The 20,893-nt window shown below is 45.5% G+C and overlaps 1 protein-coding gene across 1 annotated transcript in view; it reads left to right on the plus strand.

The window, feature by feature from the left end:
* COL4A5 (collagen type IV alpha 5 chain) overlaps nucleotides 1–20,893 on the plus strand; it is a 210,964-nt gene that overhangs the window by 67,931 nt on the left and 122,140 nt on the right. The window contains exons 10-22 of the mRNA XM_072626493.1: nucleotides 1,727–1,789; nucleotides 3,047–3,082; nucleotides 3,180–3,221; nucleotides 3,346–3,438; nucleotides 6,570–6,623; nucleotides 6,717–6,773; nucleotides 7,156–7,200; nucleotides 8,757–8,810; nucleotides 12,277–12,318; nucleotides 16,136–16,256; nucleotides 18,831–19,004; nucleotides 19,749–19,832; nucleotides 19,943–20,035. Of these exons, the coding sequence (XP_072482594.1) occupies nucleotides 1,727–1,789; nucleotides 3,047–3,082; nucleotides 3,180–3,221; nucleotides 3,346–3,438; nucleotides 6,570–6,623; nucleotides 6,717–6,773; nucleotides 7,156–7,200; nucleotides 8,757–8,810; nucleotides 12,277–12,318; nucleotides 16,136–16,256; nucleotides 18,831–19,004; nucleotides 19,749–19,832; nucleotides 19,943–20,035 (958 nt within the window). The remainder of the gene's footprint in view (nucleotides 1–1,726; nucleotides 1,790–3,046; nucleotides 3,083–3,179; nucleotides 3,222–3,345; nucleotides 3,439–6,569; nucleotides 6,624–6,716; nucleotides 6,774–7,155; nucleotides 7,201–8,756; nucleotides 8,811–12,276; nucleotides 12,319–16,135; nucleotides 16,257–18,830; nucleotides 19,005–19,748; nucleotides 19,833–19,942; nucleotides 20,036–20,893) is intronic.

Raw genomic sequence — 20,893 nt, forward strand, 5'->3', positions numbered from 1 at the left:
CTAAGATACTGTAGTGGTTTGCCATTTCCTTCTCTAGCTCATTTTATAGATGAGGAAACTGAGGCAAATAGTGACTTGTCCAGGGTCACATGGCTAGTAAGTGTCTGAGGCCAGATTTGAACTCAGGAAGACTGACTCCAGGCCCGGTGTTCTATCCACTGCACCACCTAGCTGCCCTGAGGTTATGTGACTTGCTCAAGGTCACATAGGTAGTAAGTGTCTGAGGCTGGATTTGAACTCAGGTTTTCCTGATGGCCTAATCATAGATCTCTGGAGTCAAGCTGTATAGGTCTATACTACCTTCCATGTAGCAGTCCTTCAGAGGCAAGTGGGGTAGTGGAAGAACACTGTACCCCATTAGAACTGAGAAACCCAGGGTTAGTGTTCTGTCTCAGATTTAGCAGCAGTGTGACCTAGCCCTTCTGGGCCTCAGTTTCTCCATCTCTTCTCCAGGTTAAATATGCACCTGACTCTTATCTCCTATGATCTTAAGGTTCTTTCTTCATTTCCATTTCCTTTGACTTCTTCTTGGTGATTTCCAGCTTTGTCAAAAGTCTTCCTAAAAATGCTTCCCCCAGACCTGAACACAGTATGCTAGGAGGAGCCCAATGAGGGTGGAGCATGGTAATGTTATCATCTCTCCTAGGACTCCATTAGAATTCAGGTCAGACCCTATTAAGCAAGAAGGCATTATGCTAGGTGCTAGCAGCACCAGGATGCTTATGAAATGGCCCATACTCCCAGAAAACTCCTGGCCTTCTGGGAGCAGAAGGGAGGGATGATACAAAGGTAGAATCTGGGATGAGATATGGGAGAGAGGAGCCCAAAAGGACTCCGAGATTTCCTGCATGGGCCATGGGGAACCACTGACATTTAAGGGTTGATAAGAAGATGGAGAACCAACAAAGAAGACATAGAAGGAGCAGTCTGAGAGATAGTAGGGGAACCAGAAGAGTATCATGCAAGTTAGAATGGGTTGGAGGATCAGTGTGATCAGAGGATCCTAGATTTAGAAGTGGAAGGGAGCTTAGAGGCCATCAAATTCAACCTCCTTCATTTTACAGAGGGGGAAACTGAGGCCCAGGAAGGCAAAGGGACTGGCCCAAGGTCATATACAGGATCCTAGATTTAGAAGTGAAAGGGAGCTTAGAGGCCATCAAATCCAAACTCCTTCATTTTACACAGGGGTAAACTGAGGCCCAGAAAGGAGAAGGGACTGGTTCAAGGTCACACAGCTGGTGTCAGAGGCAGGGTTTGAACCCTCCTTTCTGATGCCAGAGTCAATGTTCTTTCTACTGACTCTCCTTTCACAAGAATGTTAAGACCTTTCTCATAACGGAATTTTTTCCTAAGAAAATGAATGTCCTTCCCCTAGTTTGCTCTCTTTGCTTTACTGCTTCTGTCATGGCCTCCTTCTTGTACTTTTTGGCGATTGAACCCATCCAGGCCCATTCCTTTATTACTCTCGGCCTTCCCTTTTACCTTTTGTTCTTGTTACACTCTTACTCTTGTTCACTTTTGACCCCATTTCTACTTCACAATTTATTTTAAAAATGGTTATGGATGTCTTTTTTGTACCCCCTACATTTCCTTTTAATGAATGGTGCCATGTCGATGCTGGAGTACCCAGGATGCTTCTCAGTTCTAGAGCAGAGAGCTCTCGCAATGGTGCCATGTTTTCAAAGGCTTGGTCCTCCTCCCTCTGATGCTTTCCTCCTTTTCACAGGGCCCTTCTGGTGCGACTGGAAGTCCAGGTCCCCTTGGTTTCCCCGGCCTGCCAGGGTGGATGGTAAGCTTTCCAGAGGATCTTGGAGCATGGGTTGTGCTTTTCTTTTCAACATATGTGACATTTGTGAACTCCTTTCATGAGGGAGACTGTGATTTCTTTTCCCTACTCACCTGGAAGGTGGAGGATGAAGGGGTTCAGTCTTCCATTTTACTTTCTTCAGTCAGTCAGTCAGTGGATGGATCGGTCAACAAGGGTACATTTACTAGCCAATAACAATATGGTATAAACATCAGACTGTTGGCTTTGGCTGCCATTTTGGAGGCGGGAAGCTCTGTGAGGTCAGGAACCATTTCATTTTGGACTCTGTTATCATGAGGCCTAACTCAAAGTGGGATTGTAGGAGTCTAGAGCTAGAACTGGAAAGGAACCTCAGAGACCAGCCAGTCCTACTTCCTCATTTCACAGACAAGGAGAGTATATATTAGAATTGTTGGAGAATTTTCAGAAGAGGAAAGACTCCTACCTATCAGAGCTGGAGACTTTCATCAAGGCGAGGGACAAAACTAGATGATGATTTTTCAATCAGAGTGTCCTGATTCTGAACAGTGAAGATGCCTTGGTTTTGAGGCACATTCTTCTTTTTTCACTCTACCTCCTCTTATCTGACACATCATGACTTTCTGATGGTACTTGTACCACCTCAGGTACTTGTATCAGCTCAGGAATGTCACCATCAGCAGACTATGGAAGCCATATCTAATGTTATTGTCCTTTATTCCCAAAGAGGACCAAAATGACATCACCATGTCAGGGTCAAGGTAGCTTATCTGACTGTAACTGATCAGACTCTACCACTATCAGGTTCTACCACAGGTTGGGCACAGATAATGATGATACAAGACAAAAGTGAAGTTGGAATAGGCTGTGATCCAACTTCACTTTTATCTTGTGCCATGAAGTTTGCAAACTCAAATACATTCTTGAAGAAAGGCTAAATGGGATTTAAAAATTGCTTCAAGAATAAACTGGGGTCTTTCTGCAAAAGAATATGTTTTGTCTTTCTAGCCCTAGTGACCTGCTGCTGTGATACATTTGAATGTGACAAGATTTTCCTTAAAGGCCCTTGAACAATAGTCAGTCCCAGAAGTCACTGGGTATTGCGGAGATTCAGGCCATAAGCTAGATACCCAAGGGCCTGGGACCCTAGGGCTGGTGGAGCACAGGTCATTTGAACCTGAAGATGTTTTGATATCAAAGGATGCTTTGATTAAAAAATAAATAGAACTTTTTCCCTTTTATTCCTTGATTAATTCATAGGGGCCTCCTGGGCCACCAGGAATTCAAGGACCAAAGGTAATTTTCTGTTTTCTTTATATTCTTTTTAGCTCTTTCAGGCTATTTTGTAGTTGCCTATACTCAAGAGTTCTTATCTGAAAAATGTTCATTTCAGGGGAATATGGGCTTGAATTTCCAGGGCCCCAAAGGTGAAAAGGTAAGCCTTCTCTTTTTGGAACTTTCAAACCTCTTGCCTCAATTTTATTTCCATGCTTTACATGTAATATTGCTGAAGGCATATGAGGTGACCTCAATATTTTGTTCTCTTTTGGGGGAACTAGGGAGAACAAGGGCTACAAGGCCCACCTGGCCCTCCGGGGCAGATCGGGGAACTGAAGGGATCAAATGAGACGGAGCTGCTGAAAGGAGATCAGGTGAGGTAGGGGGATGAAGATAACCAGTGTCTCACTGATGTTCAGAATGGGACTTTGTATAAGCTTATGTATGAATGTTATTTAAAAATAGTCTTAAGAGCTGGAAAACAGAAGGGACCTTGGAGACCATCTAGTTTAGAACTTTCATTCTACAGAGGAAGAAACAGAGACCCAGAGAGGATAAGGGACTTGCTGAACATAACACCTAAGAACCTATATCTAGAGCAAAAAGGACCATCAGAGGCCCAGAGAGGCTAACCTTTCCTCTATAGAAGATAAGTGTCTTGGCCATGGTCATACATAGGATCATAGATCTTGAACTTTCAAGGTCCTCAGAAGCCATTCAGTCTAATGCAGTTTACTTATTTTATAGATGAGGCCCAGAAAGGTTAAGTGACCTGCCCAGAGCTACACAGCTTATAAGTATCTGAGGCAAGATTTCAGTCTGAGTTTTCTGGATTCCAAGTCTAGAACTCTGTCCTCTACACCTCTAAAATAATTAAATCCATTTTCATAATGGCTAAAGTCTTCATTGGAGTTGACACTCTATTGAGCCCTATACAAAAGAGATGCTTTGACCAGTCATCTTTTCCCCTTCTGACTGACCTGGTCTTGGGCCCCTTCAAGTTTAACTAGACTACTCCTCAGTGCATCAACAAAAATCTGTCACTGGGACCAGGCTATAAGCCTGACTCCCTGCCACAGTAAGGCATTGGAAGAAGATCAGTCACCTAGCATTTTTGAATAACTTCCTATGTGTCAGGCACTGTGCTAAGTGCTGGAGATACAAAAAGAGGCAAAAGACAGCCCCTGCTCTCAAGGAACTTAAAGTCTAAGGAGGAAGATGACATAGAAACAAATACATACAAAGCAAGCTGTATACAAGGCGATGGAGTGTTATGAAGAACAGCAGGGACAATTGATTGCCCCACCAGCAGCCACTGCAACAGTCCAGGCAGCAGGTAATGAAGGCCTGCACCAGTGTCAGAGGAGAGAAGGGGACATGTTTGGGGTGGGGATGGGGAGGGGGGGATGGTGCAGAGGTAGAAATGACAAGACTTGGCCAGTGAGTAGAGCATGAAGGTGAGAAGTTGAGGGCATCAGTAGAAACACATGAAATCCACAGAAGCCTGGATAAGGAGTTTGAGAGAGACTGAACACATCACAGCACCATACATATATTTCCCTTATGAACTGCCTCTGTTTACACTTTGCATGCTGTGCCCTCTTGAGATTTTTTTGTTGAGTCATTTCAGTGGTGTCTGAATGGTTTGCTGTTTCCTTCTCTAACTCACTTTACAGATGAGGAAACTGAGGCAAACAGGGTAAAGTGACTTGCCCAGGGTCTCACAGCTAGGAAGTGTCTGAGGTTGGATTTGAACTCAGGAAGATGAGTCTTCTTGACTCCAGGCCCAGCAAGCTGTCCACTTTATAGCCCCATTTCCCTCATGAGGCCTTTGTCCCTTTGTTATGTACTTATCTATCATTAATTTATATCTATTGTCTTTAGAACCCACTGCCTGGTCCATAGTGAGTGCTTGCTTCATGAAGCTTGTGACCACTTCTCCCTATGAGACTGAGCTCTTTGAAAACGGTGACAATAGATAAGGCAGATGTTTGTTGAATGAATGCTTGATTGATGGTCTTGCTTTAAATTCTGCCCCCCCCCCCCCCCCCCCCAGTTAACACTCAACCAGGGATGGATCGATTGGTGTTTGAAAGACAGCAGTGGAGAGGGGGAAAGCCTAGCTTAGCCCTGGGAGGCTAGTATCAGGAAGACTGACACTAGGTTTGGGACTGGTTTGGGAGAGCTGGGTTTGAACAATAAAAAAAGGAGGCATAGGATCAACTGGGCCTTAATGACTGAGGGCAGAAGAACAGAACTGCCCAGCTCCTCAACTTGAACTTCTGTTTTCTTTATGTTGAAGAATGATCCCTTAAGACCCATCTGAAATCCCCCCTCCTCCGCACAGCAAAAGTCAGCATAAGTGATTGATGATCCGTTGGGGATCTAGAAGGAGGTCTTTGGTGGAGTGCCTCAGGTCTCTGTGCTTGGCCCGTGCTATTGAAAATTTTTATCACTAACTTGGAGAAAAGAACAGAAGGTGTGATTTACAGGGGATACCCAACTGAGAGGAAGAGCTAACACACTGGATGATAGAGGCAGGATTCAAAGGGATTTTAATGGGCTAGAGTCCAGTAAGATAAATTCAATGGGGATAAATATGAAGTTTTTCACTTGGATTTAAAAAAAAAAACAACAGTATCACAAGTCGAAGAAGACAGGGGATATGTGACTAGATCACAGCTTCCCTGAAAAAGATCTGAGGGTTTTAGTGGTCTTAAAAGGTCAGTATGAGTCACCAGTGTGATGTGGTAACTAAGAAAAGCTAATGAAACCCTAGGCTTCAGTAAGAGAGGCTTCCAAGTCCAAGAAGCAATAATCTAACTGTCTTCTGCCCTTGTCAAGATCTCAGCTATAGTGTTGTGTTCAGGCCTTGGAGGCAAGGTTTAAGAAGGAGAGAGTGCCTGGCTTGTGGTAAGTGCTTAGTAAACATTTGTTGTTGCTGGAAATTGATGGAGGAACTAGACAATCTCTGAGGTTCTTTTCCAACTTTCCATCTGAAATCCTTTGTGTGACCTTGGGTAAGTCATTTCCTCTTCTCGGGCCTCCACCTCCCCTCTAAAATTAGGGAGTTTTAAAATGTGATGGCCTCCAAGATCCCTTCAAACTCTCAATCTTTGGTTTTATAGCATAATCTTGGTAGTCAGGGGTGGGGAACCTGCAGCCTCAAGACATACATGACCCTCTGTGTCTTCAAGTACAGCCCTTTAAATCCAGTCTTCACAGAGCAAATCCCCTCTAGGTCCTCGAGTATGGTCCTTTGACTGAATCCAAACTTCACAGAACAAATTCCCTTAATAAAAGGATTTGTTCTGTAAAAGTTGGATTCAGTCAAAAGGCTGCACCTAAGGACCTAGAGGGCCACATGTGACCTTGAGGCTGCAGGTTCCCTACCCCTGGGCTAAATGATTTCTGAACAGCTAGATGCTAGAGGGTCCAGCTAGTTGGGCTGGTGTGTAGACTTTGTTCCCCTTATTAAGCATTACTCTTTTCTCCTCTCTAATAGGGTGCTCCGGGTGACCGAGGCTCACCTGGACTTCCTGGGCTCCAGGGGCCACCCGTGAGTAACTGGCAACGTTTTGCTTGTAATCTGTGGAGAACTGTACATTTGTCTATTGGCTGAATAGAAATTGATTTTTTTGTGTGCCTTCAGGGTCTTCCTGGTGGTGTGAAGGGTGAAAAGGGCCAGCAAGGAGAACCAGGCCAGAAAGTGAGTCTTGTGAGCTTAATAAGCTGGTGTAAGTGGGCTGATGACAAGTCGTTTCCTTTTCATCTTAAGCCAAATATCTCACTGTGTTCTGTCAACATGCAAACATATACATCACATGCACATGCATACATAATACATACCTACAAGCACCTACACACATACACACAGATACACATACATACACATAAACACATATATAGACACAGGCATACGCTCATACCCTCAATACACATATACAAACACAGGCCCCAGTTCTAAAGATGTTTGCAGTTTCCCAAGGTGGGGTGGGGGTAGATGGAAATGACCAGCTTCCAGTTGCATATTTCATTTCTAACAAAGTCTTTGTCCCCTTTTTTTCTCAAAATCTCTTTGGGTATCGAAGGGTAAACCAGGCAGAGATGGAGCCAGTGGCCTCCCAGGCATACAAGTGAGTAGCCCGTTGGCATGGAGGAGGGCATGGGAAGAAGACCTCACAGCATAGGGGCCAGGGGCAGGGAGAGGCTTCGTTAGCAGTGCCTGCTTACACAAATACCAGGGAGCAGGGTGGGGAAGGTTTATATTTATTTGTCTCCTTTTTCCAAGTTTCCCTTCTTGAAGCACTCCTCCCTGTCCACTGTACCCCGCCCAGTCTCCTTATATAATGCATACCCCCAACCATTTTCCAAAAGTCTTGGGCCACGCCTTGCACCTTGTCCTTAGGAAAAACACATCCAGAGTTCCAAGTTAACTGTGGTCCTTCTGGTAGTATTTTAATGAAGTTTAATACTAAAGCAGGCCCTGTGATTTCCTTTCTTTGTATACATTTTCCATAGTACAAATGCAGAATTAACTGCGGTATTGTTTCCTGGATCTCTGGGAATTGCCAAGGTCATTTCTCCAATGACCAGCAGGTGGCGCAAGAGCAACTTACAAAGGAAAAGAGCCAGGCTCCCCGCCCTTCCCCTGTATGGTGCAAGAAAGAGGGGTTTAGGCCTAATAGGTTTTCTCAGTATGTAATTGCCTGATTCAGAGGGGTGGGTGAAGTAGACTGCACAGAGGAAGGGGGCCGATGAATCAGGAGGCCATGTTGTTTGAAGTAGTGACAGGCTGGGGGAAAGAGGATTTCTCTGACCAGCTTCTAGGTTCCAAACGTGTTTGGGCATTGGGGAGAGAGAGAGAGACCAAGGTTTCCCGATAGCAGGATGGAGGGTCTGGGCCAGAGGGGGAGAGCTTGGAAGGAGGAGGGTGGTGGCTGAGGAGAAGTTCAGAAAGCAGGTTTGGCATCATGCTCCTTTCCCTGACCTCGGTCAGGCAGGGAGAGAGAAGGAACAGCCTGCCTTGGGGAGGGAGTAGGGAGAAAGTCTAGGATCCTAGGCCCAGAGCTGGCAGAGGGGGACCCCAAGGCCACCAAGTCCAACCCTCTGATTTTACAGAAAGGGGGAAACTGAGGCTTAGAGAGGTTGAGGTTTTTTTTCCCCATGGTTACAAGTAACAAGTGTCAGGGGTGGGATTTGAACTCAAGTGTTCCTGGCTCTATACACCACACCATGCTGCCTCCCAAGAAGTGGTATCTTCAAGAGAAAGTTGGGTTTCAGTGAGCACTAGAAGATGGAAGGAATGGCTGAGGAAGAGATCTGGGATGGAGAGGCCTGGGGTTCCATAATAGAGGAGGGTTCCTCAGGCTACAGTGAAGAGACACAGGACAGGGTTAGGGCCCAGTTTATTATTAAGGGCTTGGGGTGCTGGTGGCCCTCCCTGCTGACTCCCACTCTCAACCCCAGTTGATTCCAGACAAGTTTGTATCAGGACATTCTGCCCAGGTGGGTAGGCATAAGCAGGATTAAAAGAGGAATGAGACTTCTGACAGCCACAGGATCCAAGGCAGCAAGGAGACACGAAAGCCTTGCCTCAGTTTCCCCATGGTAGTTGGAGTTCAGCCTCAATGATGATGTCTTGTCTTATCTTCCCGTTTCTAAGGGTACTCTTTTCCTTTTCACCCCCAAGGGCTTGCCTGGTGATCGTGGTATTCCTGGTCAACCTGGAAGGGATGGTGAAAAGGTAAACATTGTGCACCAAGCTATGGTTCTTTTAAATCCACCTAATCTTGGTCTCAACCATGGAGTAAATTCAAAATAGGAATGTTCCAAGACACAGGATTATGCAATTCCTCTCCAAGTTAGAGAGTCATGCAATGGCTTGACATATCAGAGGATTTTGGTTCAAATCCCAACTCTGCCTCTTACTAGCTGTGTGTGCAAGTTACTTCATGGCCCTGGGACTCAGTTTCCCCATCTTAGAATGCCTTTCCAGCTCCAGAGTTAGGATCCTATGCTCCCATGAGCCTCTGAGTTCATTTCCATTCCCTTAAATTGTAACTCCTGAGGAAGGGGCAAAAGACTTATTTGAATTTAAACAAAGCATTCTCATTGTGAAAAAGAGTGATTCAGTGGTCCTTGGGCATGGCCCACCAGAACCTGGGCCTGGGAGGGATTTCAATACAGTGCCCATCCTTGAAAGCATCCTGCCTGATTGGGGCTCAGAGCATTTCCACACCCTCCCCCCTGACAAATCAGTCATATCCATCAAATGGTTGTTTGCAAGTCTAGGACTCATTCTTTCCAAATGCTTCCAAGTTTCCTTTGGAGCCTCACTTTGACCAAAGCTATTCATTTAGGGATTCTGTAAACACTCTGAGAGACAATCAATCAATCAACAAGTATTGATTAAATGCTTACTGTGTACCAGGGACCATGGTAAGGGCCCAGGATACAAAGAAAGATAAAAACAGGCAAGTGTGGGAATAGACAGTCAGGCAGACCCAGGTCTAACTCAGGCCTCTTTTACTCAATAACCACTGGCTCCTGGGTAAATAACCCCTCAGCGCTCCAGGCAACTGCACAGCAGGTCCCCCATCCTCTTCTGGAAGCCCCCTCTACCAAACCAGAGAACAAAAACTGATTACAACCAAGCATGGGCCAGGAGAGGAGTGGAGAAAATACCCCTCCCTCCCTTTGTTGCAGAGAGGGGGGCTATGAAATATTACAGAAATGATCAGAGCTCAAGTGGACTATGGCAACTGTCAAGTCTAGCCTTCCCATTTTACAGAGGAGTAAACTGAGGCCCAGAGAGGGGAAGGGATTTGGCAAGGTCTCACAAGTAGTAGGTCTCTTTCAGAGGTGAAATCTGAACCCATGTCCTCTAACTCATAGGCTCTTGGATCTCAGGGATCATCAAATACAACCCCCTTATTTTATGGATGGGGAAACTGAGACCCAAAAAGGTGGTGGATTCATCTTCTTTGGAGACTCAACAACCACCTGTTGAGTATGTTACAAATAGAGATTCTTTTCCTGGATGTGTGGGCTAGATGGCTTCCAACTCTCTGGTTCTGTGTTTCTGTAGAGCAATTTGGCCAAGCTCAGACAGATAGGTTTTAATGGTGGGGTCTGAACCCATTTTTTGAACTCATAAGCTCCTAAAAATCTAGAGCTGGAAAGAATCTCAGAGGTGATCAAGTGTAACCTCCTCATTTTGCAGATGAGGAAACTGAGGCCCAGTGAGTAGAAGGGCCTTAGCCCAAGTCACACAGAGAGGAAACAGTAAGGGCAGGATGTGAGCCTGACTCTAGGGCCAGCACTGTTTCTCCTGTGCTCGGCTGCCTCCCACGATGTATCGATTGGCTTTGCCGAACCGCTTGTTTTTGTCTTTCTTTCTTTCTTTTCTTTCTTTCTTTTTAAAAATCTTTGTTAACAGGGATGACTGGCTTGATGGGGGGAGTGTGGTGGGAGGGGAGCAAGGATAGAATCGCGACTGGAGGTGACAAAAACAAAATAAAACATTAGAACGAAGCTGTCTTTCTAAAACGGAGAGAGAATATACACAGCCGAAAAATCCCCCGGTTGTGAGAGCCCGTAAAATGTCCGCTGGTGGCTCCGAGTCGGATGCCAGGCTGGAGAAATGAGTTCAGCTGGATAGCAAAAAGGGTGTTGGCCCGCGAAGGAGGATCGCGGGCCTCTGGGCCCTGCTGCCGCCGCAGATTTCTGCACAGCCATGCAAGGTCTTTGTCTTGTTAAGCTGTGACCATCTTCATTCCTCGCTGCTGAGTCTCAGGGCACGGGCGGACAAGATCGGCGGCCCGAATTATTGGCCGCCGGTGGGGACTCAGCTGGAATCATCCCGGCGGGCTCCAGCCCCTGGCTTTTGTCCAAACGGCCCATCTGGGTCCTTCTTCGCCCCCTTCCCAAAAAAGTTAGGGGATGCCACTAAAATTCACCTGTAGAACATGGCTCGGTAACACCCATGTTTTCATTCCTGTCTCTACAGTGCTGAAAAGCACTAACACTCGACTGCGTTAGCATTCTAGCGTGGCAGACCTGGGGCGGGGTGGGGGAGAGGGGGGAATTCTTGGCGGGGGGGAGGAAGCTTAGCAGTCTTGAAGACCAACTCCCTCATGTTACAGGTGAGGAACTGGGGCCCAGGGGGTCATTCATTGATCAGCGGCTCGGAGCTGCTTCCCGCAACCCGGAGGACAGCCCAGCGTGGCTGGCCGACACCCCTTTCCAGAACTGCAGGCTACCTTTCTTGTTGGTGGCTTATTCAGGCTCCTGACTATAAAAATCACTGCATAGCTCCCTCTCTCCTCTTCTCTTCTTCCTTTCTTTCTTCCTCTCCTTTTTTCCTTCCTTCTTTCCTTCCTTCCTTCTGTCTTCTCTTTCTTCTTTCTTTTCTTTCTCTTCTTCTGTCCTCTCATTTTCTATTCTCCTCTCCTTCCTTTCTACCTTCTTCTCTCTTCTCTTTTTCTCTTCTCTTCCTTCTTTTCTTTTTCTCTTTCTCATCTTCTGTCCTCTCATTTTCTCTTCTCTCCTTCCTTCCTTTCTTCCTTCCTTCTTTCTTCTCTCTCTCCTTTTCTCTTTTTCTCTTCTCTTTTCTTCCTTCCTTTTTCCTTTCTCTTTCTCCTCTTCTGTCTCCTTATTTTCTTTTCTCCTTTCTTTCTTTCCTTCCTTCTTTCCTTCCTTCCTTTCTTCTTCCCTCTCCTCTTCTTTTTCTCTTCTCTTTTCTTCCTTCTTTCCTTTCTCTCTTTCTTATCTTCTGCCCTATCATTTTTTCTATTCTCTCCTTCCCTCCTTCCTTTCTCCCTTCCTTCCTCTCTTCTCTTTTCTTCCTTCTTTCCTTTCTCTCTTTCTTATCTTCTGCCCTATCATTTTTCTCTTCTCTCCTTCCTTCCTTCCTTCCTTCCTTCCTTCCTTCCTTCCTTCCTTCCTTCCTTCCTTCCTTTCTCCCTTCCTTCTCTGTCTCCTTTTATTCTCTTCTCTTTTCTTCTTTCCTTCCTTTTTCCTTTCTCTCTTTTCCCCCTTCTGTCTTCTTATTTTCTTTTCCCCTTTCCTTCCTTCCTTCCTTCCTTCCTTCCTTCCTTCCTTCCTTCCTTCCTTCCTTCCTTCCTTCCTTCCTTCCTTCCTTCCTTCTTCCCTGTCTCCCAAACCTTTCATGTACCTTTTAGTAACCTGCTTTCAAATTTTATTAACAGGGTCAAAAAGGTGATACTGGCCCTGCTGGCCCGCCTGGACTTGTAAGTTGTGAGGGTTTTCCCCTCCTTTTATTAAATTTTAGGTTTTTAGAGTACTTCCTCCCTGCCTGGCCCCACCCGTCCAGTCTCCTTATATCACAGACAACCCAATTTCTCTCAACTCAACCAGTCCATCACCAGTTCTTTAGGAAACACTCCCCAGGCACTATGCTCAGCATTGGGTGTAGGAGTTACAAAGGAAAAAAAACAAACCGGCCCTTCTCATCACCAAGTTGACATTTCCTCAAGGGAAATGACCTTCTCTATAGGGAAACATGGCAATGAGTCAATTTAGTGAGAGCCTACTATGTGCCCTGAGCAAGGTGCAGCAGGGGCCAGAGAGACAGCAATGGAGTTACAGGGCCCCCTCAGGGGACAGACCCTATCCACAGTACAAAGAAGGTAAAATTTCCAGTGCCAACCAGTAGGCACCCATGAGAAAGAATTGCGCCGGGCTTTATGTGAACATTTTAGCAATGGCCTAATCCTGGAGGAGGCTTGTGATTTGCTTTCTTTGTGTAACTTTTCCACGGTACACATGCAGAATTCCAGCAGCCCTTGTGTTGCCTGGGTCTCTGTGAAGTGCCAAGGTTGTTTCTCCAATGACCAGCAGGTGGCGCAAGAGCTACTTACAAGGAAAGAGCCAGGCTCCCCACCCTTCCCCTGGAGGGCCCCAGGGAAAAATGGATTTAGTCCTAATAGGTTTTCTCAATTTGTAATTGCCTGATTTCAGACCTCCCCAGCTCCAAGTGTGTGCTTTCTGGGCGCCCTTAGTAACAAATGTAGAAAATGGTTCCGCGAAAGGCTAATTGTGGGATTTAGGGATTTTCACTGTGAAATTGACATTCCCCAATGTATTTCTGACTTTGTTAAATTTAATTGCATAGGTTTCAGTTGTTCCTTATTTGGCCGAAAGTTGGTGAAACTTTAAACTCTGAAAGTGAATTGAAGCCGTGAGGGGAAGAGGGGCATGAAAGCTTACGCTATGTAGGCAGACATTGAACTAACATGGCTGGACGCTGCCTGCCTGCCAGGAAGGCCATGAGAGAGAGCAGGCTTGGGAGAGATTCTGCAAGGAGGGAGGAGAGGGGGTCCCTGCATTCAAGGCAATTAATGGGCAGGTTTCTGTTTGTCTCCCTACTTTGCCCGTGCAGTTTCTGGGGCTTACCTTTCACAAGATTGCAGGTTTAGAGCTGCAGTCTCAAAGACCCTCTAGTCTCCCCACCCCCCCCAACTTAACAGAGGGGGAAAATGAGGCCCTGGGGAAGGAGAAGGGACTCATCCAAGGTCACACATAGGATCCTAGATCTAGAGATAGGAGGGACCTCAGAGACCATGGAGGCCAATCCTTCTCATTTTACAGATGAGGAAATCAAGGCCTGGGGGAAAAGTGGCTTGTCACCCAGGTAGTAGTAAATAGCAGACTCCAGATATAAGCTGGAGTTCTCTGATCCAAGTCCAATGCTATTTCCACTTATACCAGGATCCTTCCCTTTTTCCCTCACTACTGGTATAGTCTTGGGCAAAGCCAGTGACCTTCCTAAACTCACTTTCCTCAGCCAGTCCTCTTAGCATTCTGATTGCCCTCCTCAGTTTGGGGGCTTAGCCCTTCAGTGTTTTTCTCCAGATGTGGTACCCATAACTGAACCCTCCTCCAAAGGAGCCCTTCAGTCAGCACTGTCGAAGCTGGGAAGTACTGACCCTGCTGGGGAGAATAGCTCACTGGTATCTAATGTACTTGGCAGTCATAAGATTCTTACATACATGTCACAAATAATATTTTCTAGAATCATGAAACTGGGAGATCTAGAGCTTGACTATCTAACCCAATTTCCCCTTCACAGATGTAGGAATTAGGGACCAAAGAAATGGAGTGACCTGTCTAAGGTCACACGGCCAGACCCTGGCAGTGCCAGAGCTAAATCCCAATATTATATTATTTTGTTTCAATTTAAGCTCTTTGCCTCTTTTCTCTCATTACTGGAAATGGACTCTGGTTGAGCACTGTCCTCCCTGTAATAACTATCCATTTTCCGGGAAGCTTCTGTTAACTCTATCTCCCACATTTATGAAATATCCCCAGCACCTGGAACATCAGGTATAGTGAGGAGCTCTGGAGGAAGCCAAAATATACAAGGCCTCAAACAACCATCATTCTAATAGAGAAGACAAGTACATCTGCAAATATATACCAGATAAACACAATTAGATTCAAGGCAGTTCGGAAGAGAGGGCTTCGCACTCAGGAGGGATCAGAAAGGGTGATGGTGGAACTGGGCCTTAAAGAAAGAGGGATCTCTGATGGATGTGCAGTAAGTACTTGTCACAACCAGCTGGAGCTGCCTGGATTCTGGGACTGAAGGGTTAAGACATGCTTACCATGCCTTGGAAAAAATGGTTTTTGAAATCAGAAGACCTGGACTTAGCTCCACCCTTGACACTTATCTCATATGTGGCCTCAGGCAGTAATTTTTTGTGTATGGGTTAAGTGACTTGTCCATGGTCATATAGCTAGTTAGTATCTGAGGCTAGATTTGAACTCAATTCCTCCTGAATCCAGGGTTGGGCAGTCATTAAACCTCCCTGGGCCTTAGTTTCCTCCTCTTTGAAATGAAGGGATTGAGTTACATGATTTCTGAAGTCCCTTTCACCTCCAAAACTATGATCCTGTGTGTAACCCTAGGCTAGTGACTTTACTCCCCCAGGCCTCAGTTTATCTCTCTGTAAAATAAAGAGAGTGGGACTTGATGGCCCCTGAGGACCCTTCCAGCTCTAAATCTATGATCCTACAGGTGACCTTGGATGTCCCTCCCTGGGCCTCAGTTTCCCCCTCTGTAATATTAAGGGTGTTAAACTAGAGAGCCTCTGAAGTCACTTCAAGCCCTGGATCTAGGATCCTTGATATATTCTGCTACATTAAGGTGGATTTTCCAAAACAAATTCGGTTCCACGTCTATTGAATGTCATTGAATTCCATACGCATCTCAAATAATATTTTCTAGAATAACGAAACAGAGATCTAGAGCTTGATTATCTTGATTATCTAACTCTGTCTGTGGGTTAGATATGTCAAAGTATTGAAGTGGATGCTATAGGAGCTTCCTAGCATCCTCTGAGGCCTCAAGATCCTTGTCCAGGGTCACAGATGTCAAAGGTAACAGTTCTGCCATCTATAAGATGAGAGGGTTTGACCAGAAGTCTATTCCAGCTCTAGGTCCCTGATCTTCAAAGGAAAGGAAGGAAAGGGACCCCAAACTGCTATGCTAAGGGCAGAGGTATATGCAGAGACTGACAAGGAATTTGACTTAACTCTAGCAATAAGTTCCTGGCTGAGAGTAAAAAGAATTGGGATGGTGGGATGTGTCTTAGTATAGAGCCTCAGAATCAAAGTGGAAGAATTTGCATTTGACAATGTAAGCTGTAGGGAGCCATTGCCCATCATTGAGCAGGGGAGTAAGTTGATCACTGGAAGTTGATGTTTGGGAAAGCATTTCTTTCTATTTGTGGAGGATGGCTTGGAGTCAGGGAAGCCCAACTAGGACATGTACAGAGGTAAAGGGAGGAAGATCCTTTTGGAAACAATGGTGGTAAGTAGGTCTGATGAGAAGCAGATAACTGTAATATAGAAAGAAATAGCCATCCAAGTAGTGGGTTTAATAGTTCATGTTGAAGTTCCTTGTGGAAATCCTGCTGCTCCATGGTCCTCCATGGGTGTCCACAGCCTTTGGACATCCTGGAAAGCTGTTTTGCTAATGCTGTCTGGTCTCCATCTCCCACCCTCCCCCTTCAGTACTTAGGAGTCTTCACCTTCCTGTTATAGGTAATTCCTTGTCGTGGAACTGGTGAGAAAGGGAACCTGGGCTTGCCTGGTTTGCCTGGAGAAAAAGGAGAGCAAGGATTCCCTGGGGTGCCAGGTCCCCCTGGCCTTCCTGGGCCTCCAGGTAAGAAAGGGTGCCTGAGGTCGAAGAACTTCAAGCATCTCATGAAGACCATGGATCAGTTAGTCAATTAACAAGCATTTCTTTATTAAGAACCTACTATGTGTCAGGCACTGGCCATACAAAGACAAAAGTGAAACTGTCCCTCCTCTCAAAGACTTCATAGTCTACTCAATCAGTGAATCAGTCAGCAAAAACTTTTTAAGTATCTAGGATGTGCTAGGTACTACGCGAAGCACTGGAGAAATACACAAGTGAAACAATCTCTACCCTCAAGAAACTTATATTCTAAATGGAGAGACAGTAATCATGTGTATAAATGTATGCTTCAGAATGTTAAGAGTAAATAAAAAAGATTAGGGAGAGAGAGCATTCATAATTGGGGGTAAATCAGGAAATGTGTCATGTAGGAGGTGGTACCTGAAGGAAAAGAGATTCTAGGACGATTCTAGATGAGATTCTAGAACAGGGATGAGAGACCTGGGGCCTCAAGGCCACATATGGCCCTCTAGGTCCTCAAGTCTGGCCCTTTGACTGAATCCAAACTTCATAGAACAATTAAGATTCAGTCAAAGGACAGCACTTGAGGACCTAGAGGGAGGGATTTGGAGTTTCAGAGGCCATGGGTTCAAATCCTGGCTCTTCCATTTAACTGTGTGACTTTGAACAAGTCACTTTCTTTCTGTGAACTTCAGTTTCCTCCTCTGTAAAAATGAAAGAGGTTGAACTTCATGACCTCTGAGGGCCCTTCCAGCCCTAGATTCTAAGAGCCTCTGTGTGAACTAGTCACTTTCCCTCCCAAGGCCTCAGTTTCTTCTATAAAAGGAAAGGGTTGTACTCTAAATCCATGAAATAGATAGTTAATGATTTACCTAATTTCAATTTCCTTTCCCACCAGACCTCTTGACAAGAAGGTTGATGAACACATTTGAATTGCATCTTGGCTCTTGGTGACTTTTCATTATCACCAAACAACTCAATTGAAAATGCAGTTATTAAACCCTTCCTGTATCCAGGCACTAGTTAGGTGCTGGGGATAAAGATAAAAATGAAATTGTTCTCACCCTCAAAGAGCTTCCATCCTACTGAGGGAAAATGCACAGGCACTAGCAAAAATAATCTTCTCTGAACTGGTCCTGTAATTTCATTGGCATTAGGGAGCTCCCAGTAAGGAAACTCCCTTTACCCATACAGATCAGTACCTGCACTACCTTAGCCTTAGAGCCTAATTAGTTAAGTGACTTGCCTAGAGTCATACATACATCAGAGGCAACACTTAAACCCAGGTTTTCCTAACTTAGGAGTTAGCTCTTTTTTTTTATACCACACTTGTCTCTTTGGGATTTTTGTTTTTTGGACCAGACTCATGATTTCATTGGTATAAAGAATTTTCAGTGAGAAAACTTCCTCTTCCAATTCAGATCAGCACCTCTTTTACAACTTAGAACCTGGGACAGGACTTGAACCTGGGACTTCATGGCTTTGAGGGAAGCTGTCTATCCACTAAAGCCATGCTGGCTACACACATATTCATCATATAGAGTTATTTCTACAGGGAGGATGCAGTTTGTTAACCATCGGACAGGGCACCTGTGAGAGGGTGGGGCAGAGTGGTCTGGCAACATGAGAGGAACCATGGATCAGCATGAGGGATCTGGGAATGGTGGCCAGAGGAGGGAACTTCAAGCACCCTCACCCCTATATCTTTGCTAGAAATGTCCTCTGTAGGGCGGGCCACTGGTGGCCTTCACATACGATTCCCCATAATGATGTTGCCATGCTGAAAATCTTGGGTGATAACCACTGCATTGGAAAGTCACTTGGGGCTTGAGCCTGGGGGCATTCTGTCTGAGCAGCAGTAAATATGCCTGTTGCCATCCCTTTCCATTCAGGGAGCACATCCTCATGTTTATGCTGAAGTGAGATTGTGGAATGCGTCAAACCTGTTCTTTAGGCTCTACAAAGCTATTTGGCTAATGGAATCATCGTGCCGTGTACCCAGTAATCCTCAGGAGAGGCCTAGGAGGAGAAATGTCACGGCCCTACCCCAGCGTTGTGTTAAGCTGGCGACGACGTCAGTTTAATAAACTGGTGGATTATGGTATGACTGTGGAGATCACAGAGGTGCAGGCTGGGAGGGCCACCCAGAGACCAGCTAGTCTGGGCCCCGCCTCCCACCAGGACTGCCCGCAGCCTGCTCAGATCGATGGTGTCTGTCTGTTTTCTTTTTAATGGTCCCCAGAAACTAGTTCCAGGATTTGAGTTTGAGCTTTCCTGAGCTTGCAAGAAATGTAATTATTTTTGTGTCAAATGAGGAAAGGCAGAGATTTTTTCAGCACATTTCTAAAAGCATGGAGCACACTTTGAAGATTGTTCTCTCTGCCACCTCCTAAGGTGATTGAAATGTTGACATTTCCCTCCTTCTTCTCCCAAAGTAGAAAATAGCAGTATAACCTGGAGAGTGGGCTAGGGTGAAGGACGGATTCTGCCAATTCTTGCTACCCCAGAGAGACTACAAGTAATATCTGTAACATGCTAAGGCATTGCCCGTTGTAACATGTGCTCTTCCTTGTGTAGGGACCGCTGTCACAGGCCCTCCTGGACCCCCTGGCTTTCCTGGGGAGAGGGGTGAAAAGGGAGCTCAAGGTTTGCCTGGCATCACCATCCCTGGACAGCCTGGACTTGATGGGTGGCCTGGGGCTCCTGGTCTCCCTGGGACTCCAGGCCAACCAGGACCTCATTTCCCTTCTAGTAAGTGGGATCTCTGCCCTCCCCCACTTTAAATCTAAAGGAAGCCCAGTGCCTAGCAAAATGAATGACCTTTGCACCCCCTTTGTGGTCTATTAATCAATTGGCAAGCAATTAATAAGCACCTACTGTGTGCTAGGCACTGTGTCAGGCCTCAGATTCTCTTCAGTAACAAAACCCAAGAGTCTCTGTCCTTAAGGAGCTCATACCTCACCTACCACCTTTGTTATCTGAAAGGTTGCTGCCGCCCCTGAGTTGGAAATTGTTAGGGAATCCCTGTTATCTAAATTTGCCCTTCTGGAGTTTTCAGAGGTAATTTGTCCTTTGCTCCTATAGCATCGGGACTGCTTTTACCTGATGGGCCTACATCACTGTTTCCTTCTGTTGACTGGTTCATTGTCTCACCCTCCCTGCAAGGAAGTCTTACCTCTTTTTAGCCTGCTGAGATTTCTTTTGGTTTAGTTCAGGGATTTCTAGTCTTTTGGGGGTCTCATGAAGCCTGTGGAGTCTTCAGAATGTTTTTTTTAAAATGTGTAAAATAAAACACATAGGATTACAGAGAAAGCCAATTATATTAAAACTGATGTCATTTTTTTCCCAAAGTTCATGGACCCCCTGAAATCGATTCGTGAATCCCTTAGGGATCCTTGGACCCCAGGTTAAAAATCCCTGGTTTAGACTCTTGGCTGAGTGTGAACAGGTCTAAAACCCAAGCACAAGGGCTACTGGTCTTTACTTTTAATTTAGATGGTGAGATGTGTGAAAAGGGGGCTCGGGGCCCACCCGGATCTCCAGGGGAGAGAGGAAGGCCAGGAGAGCAGGGAGTGAAAGGTACAGTCCTGAACCTTGATCTTCTCTTAATCTGCTTGAACCCTTCCATTAAGTAGGCCCATCAGTGTACTTATGTATCTTACCTATGTTTCCAATACAATGCTTTCCAGGAGACAAGGGGGATGCCTGCCTCAACTGTATTGGAATTGGCCTCCCTGGACTTCCAGGGCAGCCTGGTCTGCCAGGACCTTCGGGTCTTACAGGTAAAGAGTTCTAGGGCCTGCCCACCTTCCTGACTTTTGTTGGAGGTGTTTGAATGTCTGTGAAGAAGTCAAGTCCCTGCCTGCTAAGAAGAATTTCATCAGAGTTCTGACTTAGAGTAGACACCTGGTCTCAGAAGCCTCTGGCATGTCTGCCAACCAGGCCATGGTGGGACTATGGAGATTTCTGTCTTCCTGCCTTCCTGCATTCCTTTACTTCCTCCCTCCTTTCTTTCTTTCTTTCTTTCTTTCTTTCTTTCTTTCTTTCTTTCTTTCTTTCTTTCTTTCTCTTTCTTTCTTTTTCTTTCTTTCTTTCTTTCTTTCTTTCTTTCTTTTTCTTTCTTTCTTTCTTTTTCTTTCTTTCTTTCTTTCTTTTTCTTTCTCTCTTTCTTTCTTTCTTTCTTCCTTCCTTTCTTTCTTTCTTTCTTTCTTTCTTCCTTTTTTCCTTCCTTCCTTCCTTCCTTCCTTTCTTTCCTTCTTTCTTCCCTCCCTCTTTCCTTTTGTCCTCTTTCATTTTTTTCTTTCTTCTCTACTTTCTTCTCTCCTTCCCTCCCTCCTTCCTTCCTTCCTCTCTCTTTTTCTTTTTTCTTTCTTTCTTCCCTCCTTTCTCTCCTTCCCTGCCTTCTTCTTTCCCTTCTTTCTTCCTTCCTGTCTCATTTTCTCTTTTTCTTTCTTTCTTCTCTCCTTCCTTCTGTCTTTCTCTCCCTTCTTCCTTCTTTTCCTTTCTTCCTTTTCTTTCTTTCTCTCTTTCTTTCCCTTCCTTCCCTCCCTTCTGTCTTTCTTTCTTTCCCTTCCCTCCCTCCTTCCTTCCTCCTTTACTTCCTTTCCTTTCCTCCTTTTTTCCTTCCATCTTCCTTCCTT

Source organism: Notamacropus eugenii, chromosome X (assembly GCF_028372415.1).
Source record: "Notamacropus eugenii isolate mMacEug1 chromosome X, mMacEug1.pri_v2, whole genome shotgun sequence".
In the NCBI taxonomy this organism is placed as follows: domain Eukaryota; kingdom Metazoa; phylum Chordata; class Mammalia; order Diprotodontia; family Macropodidae; genus Notamacropus; species Notamacropus eugenii.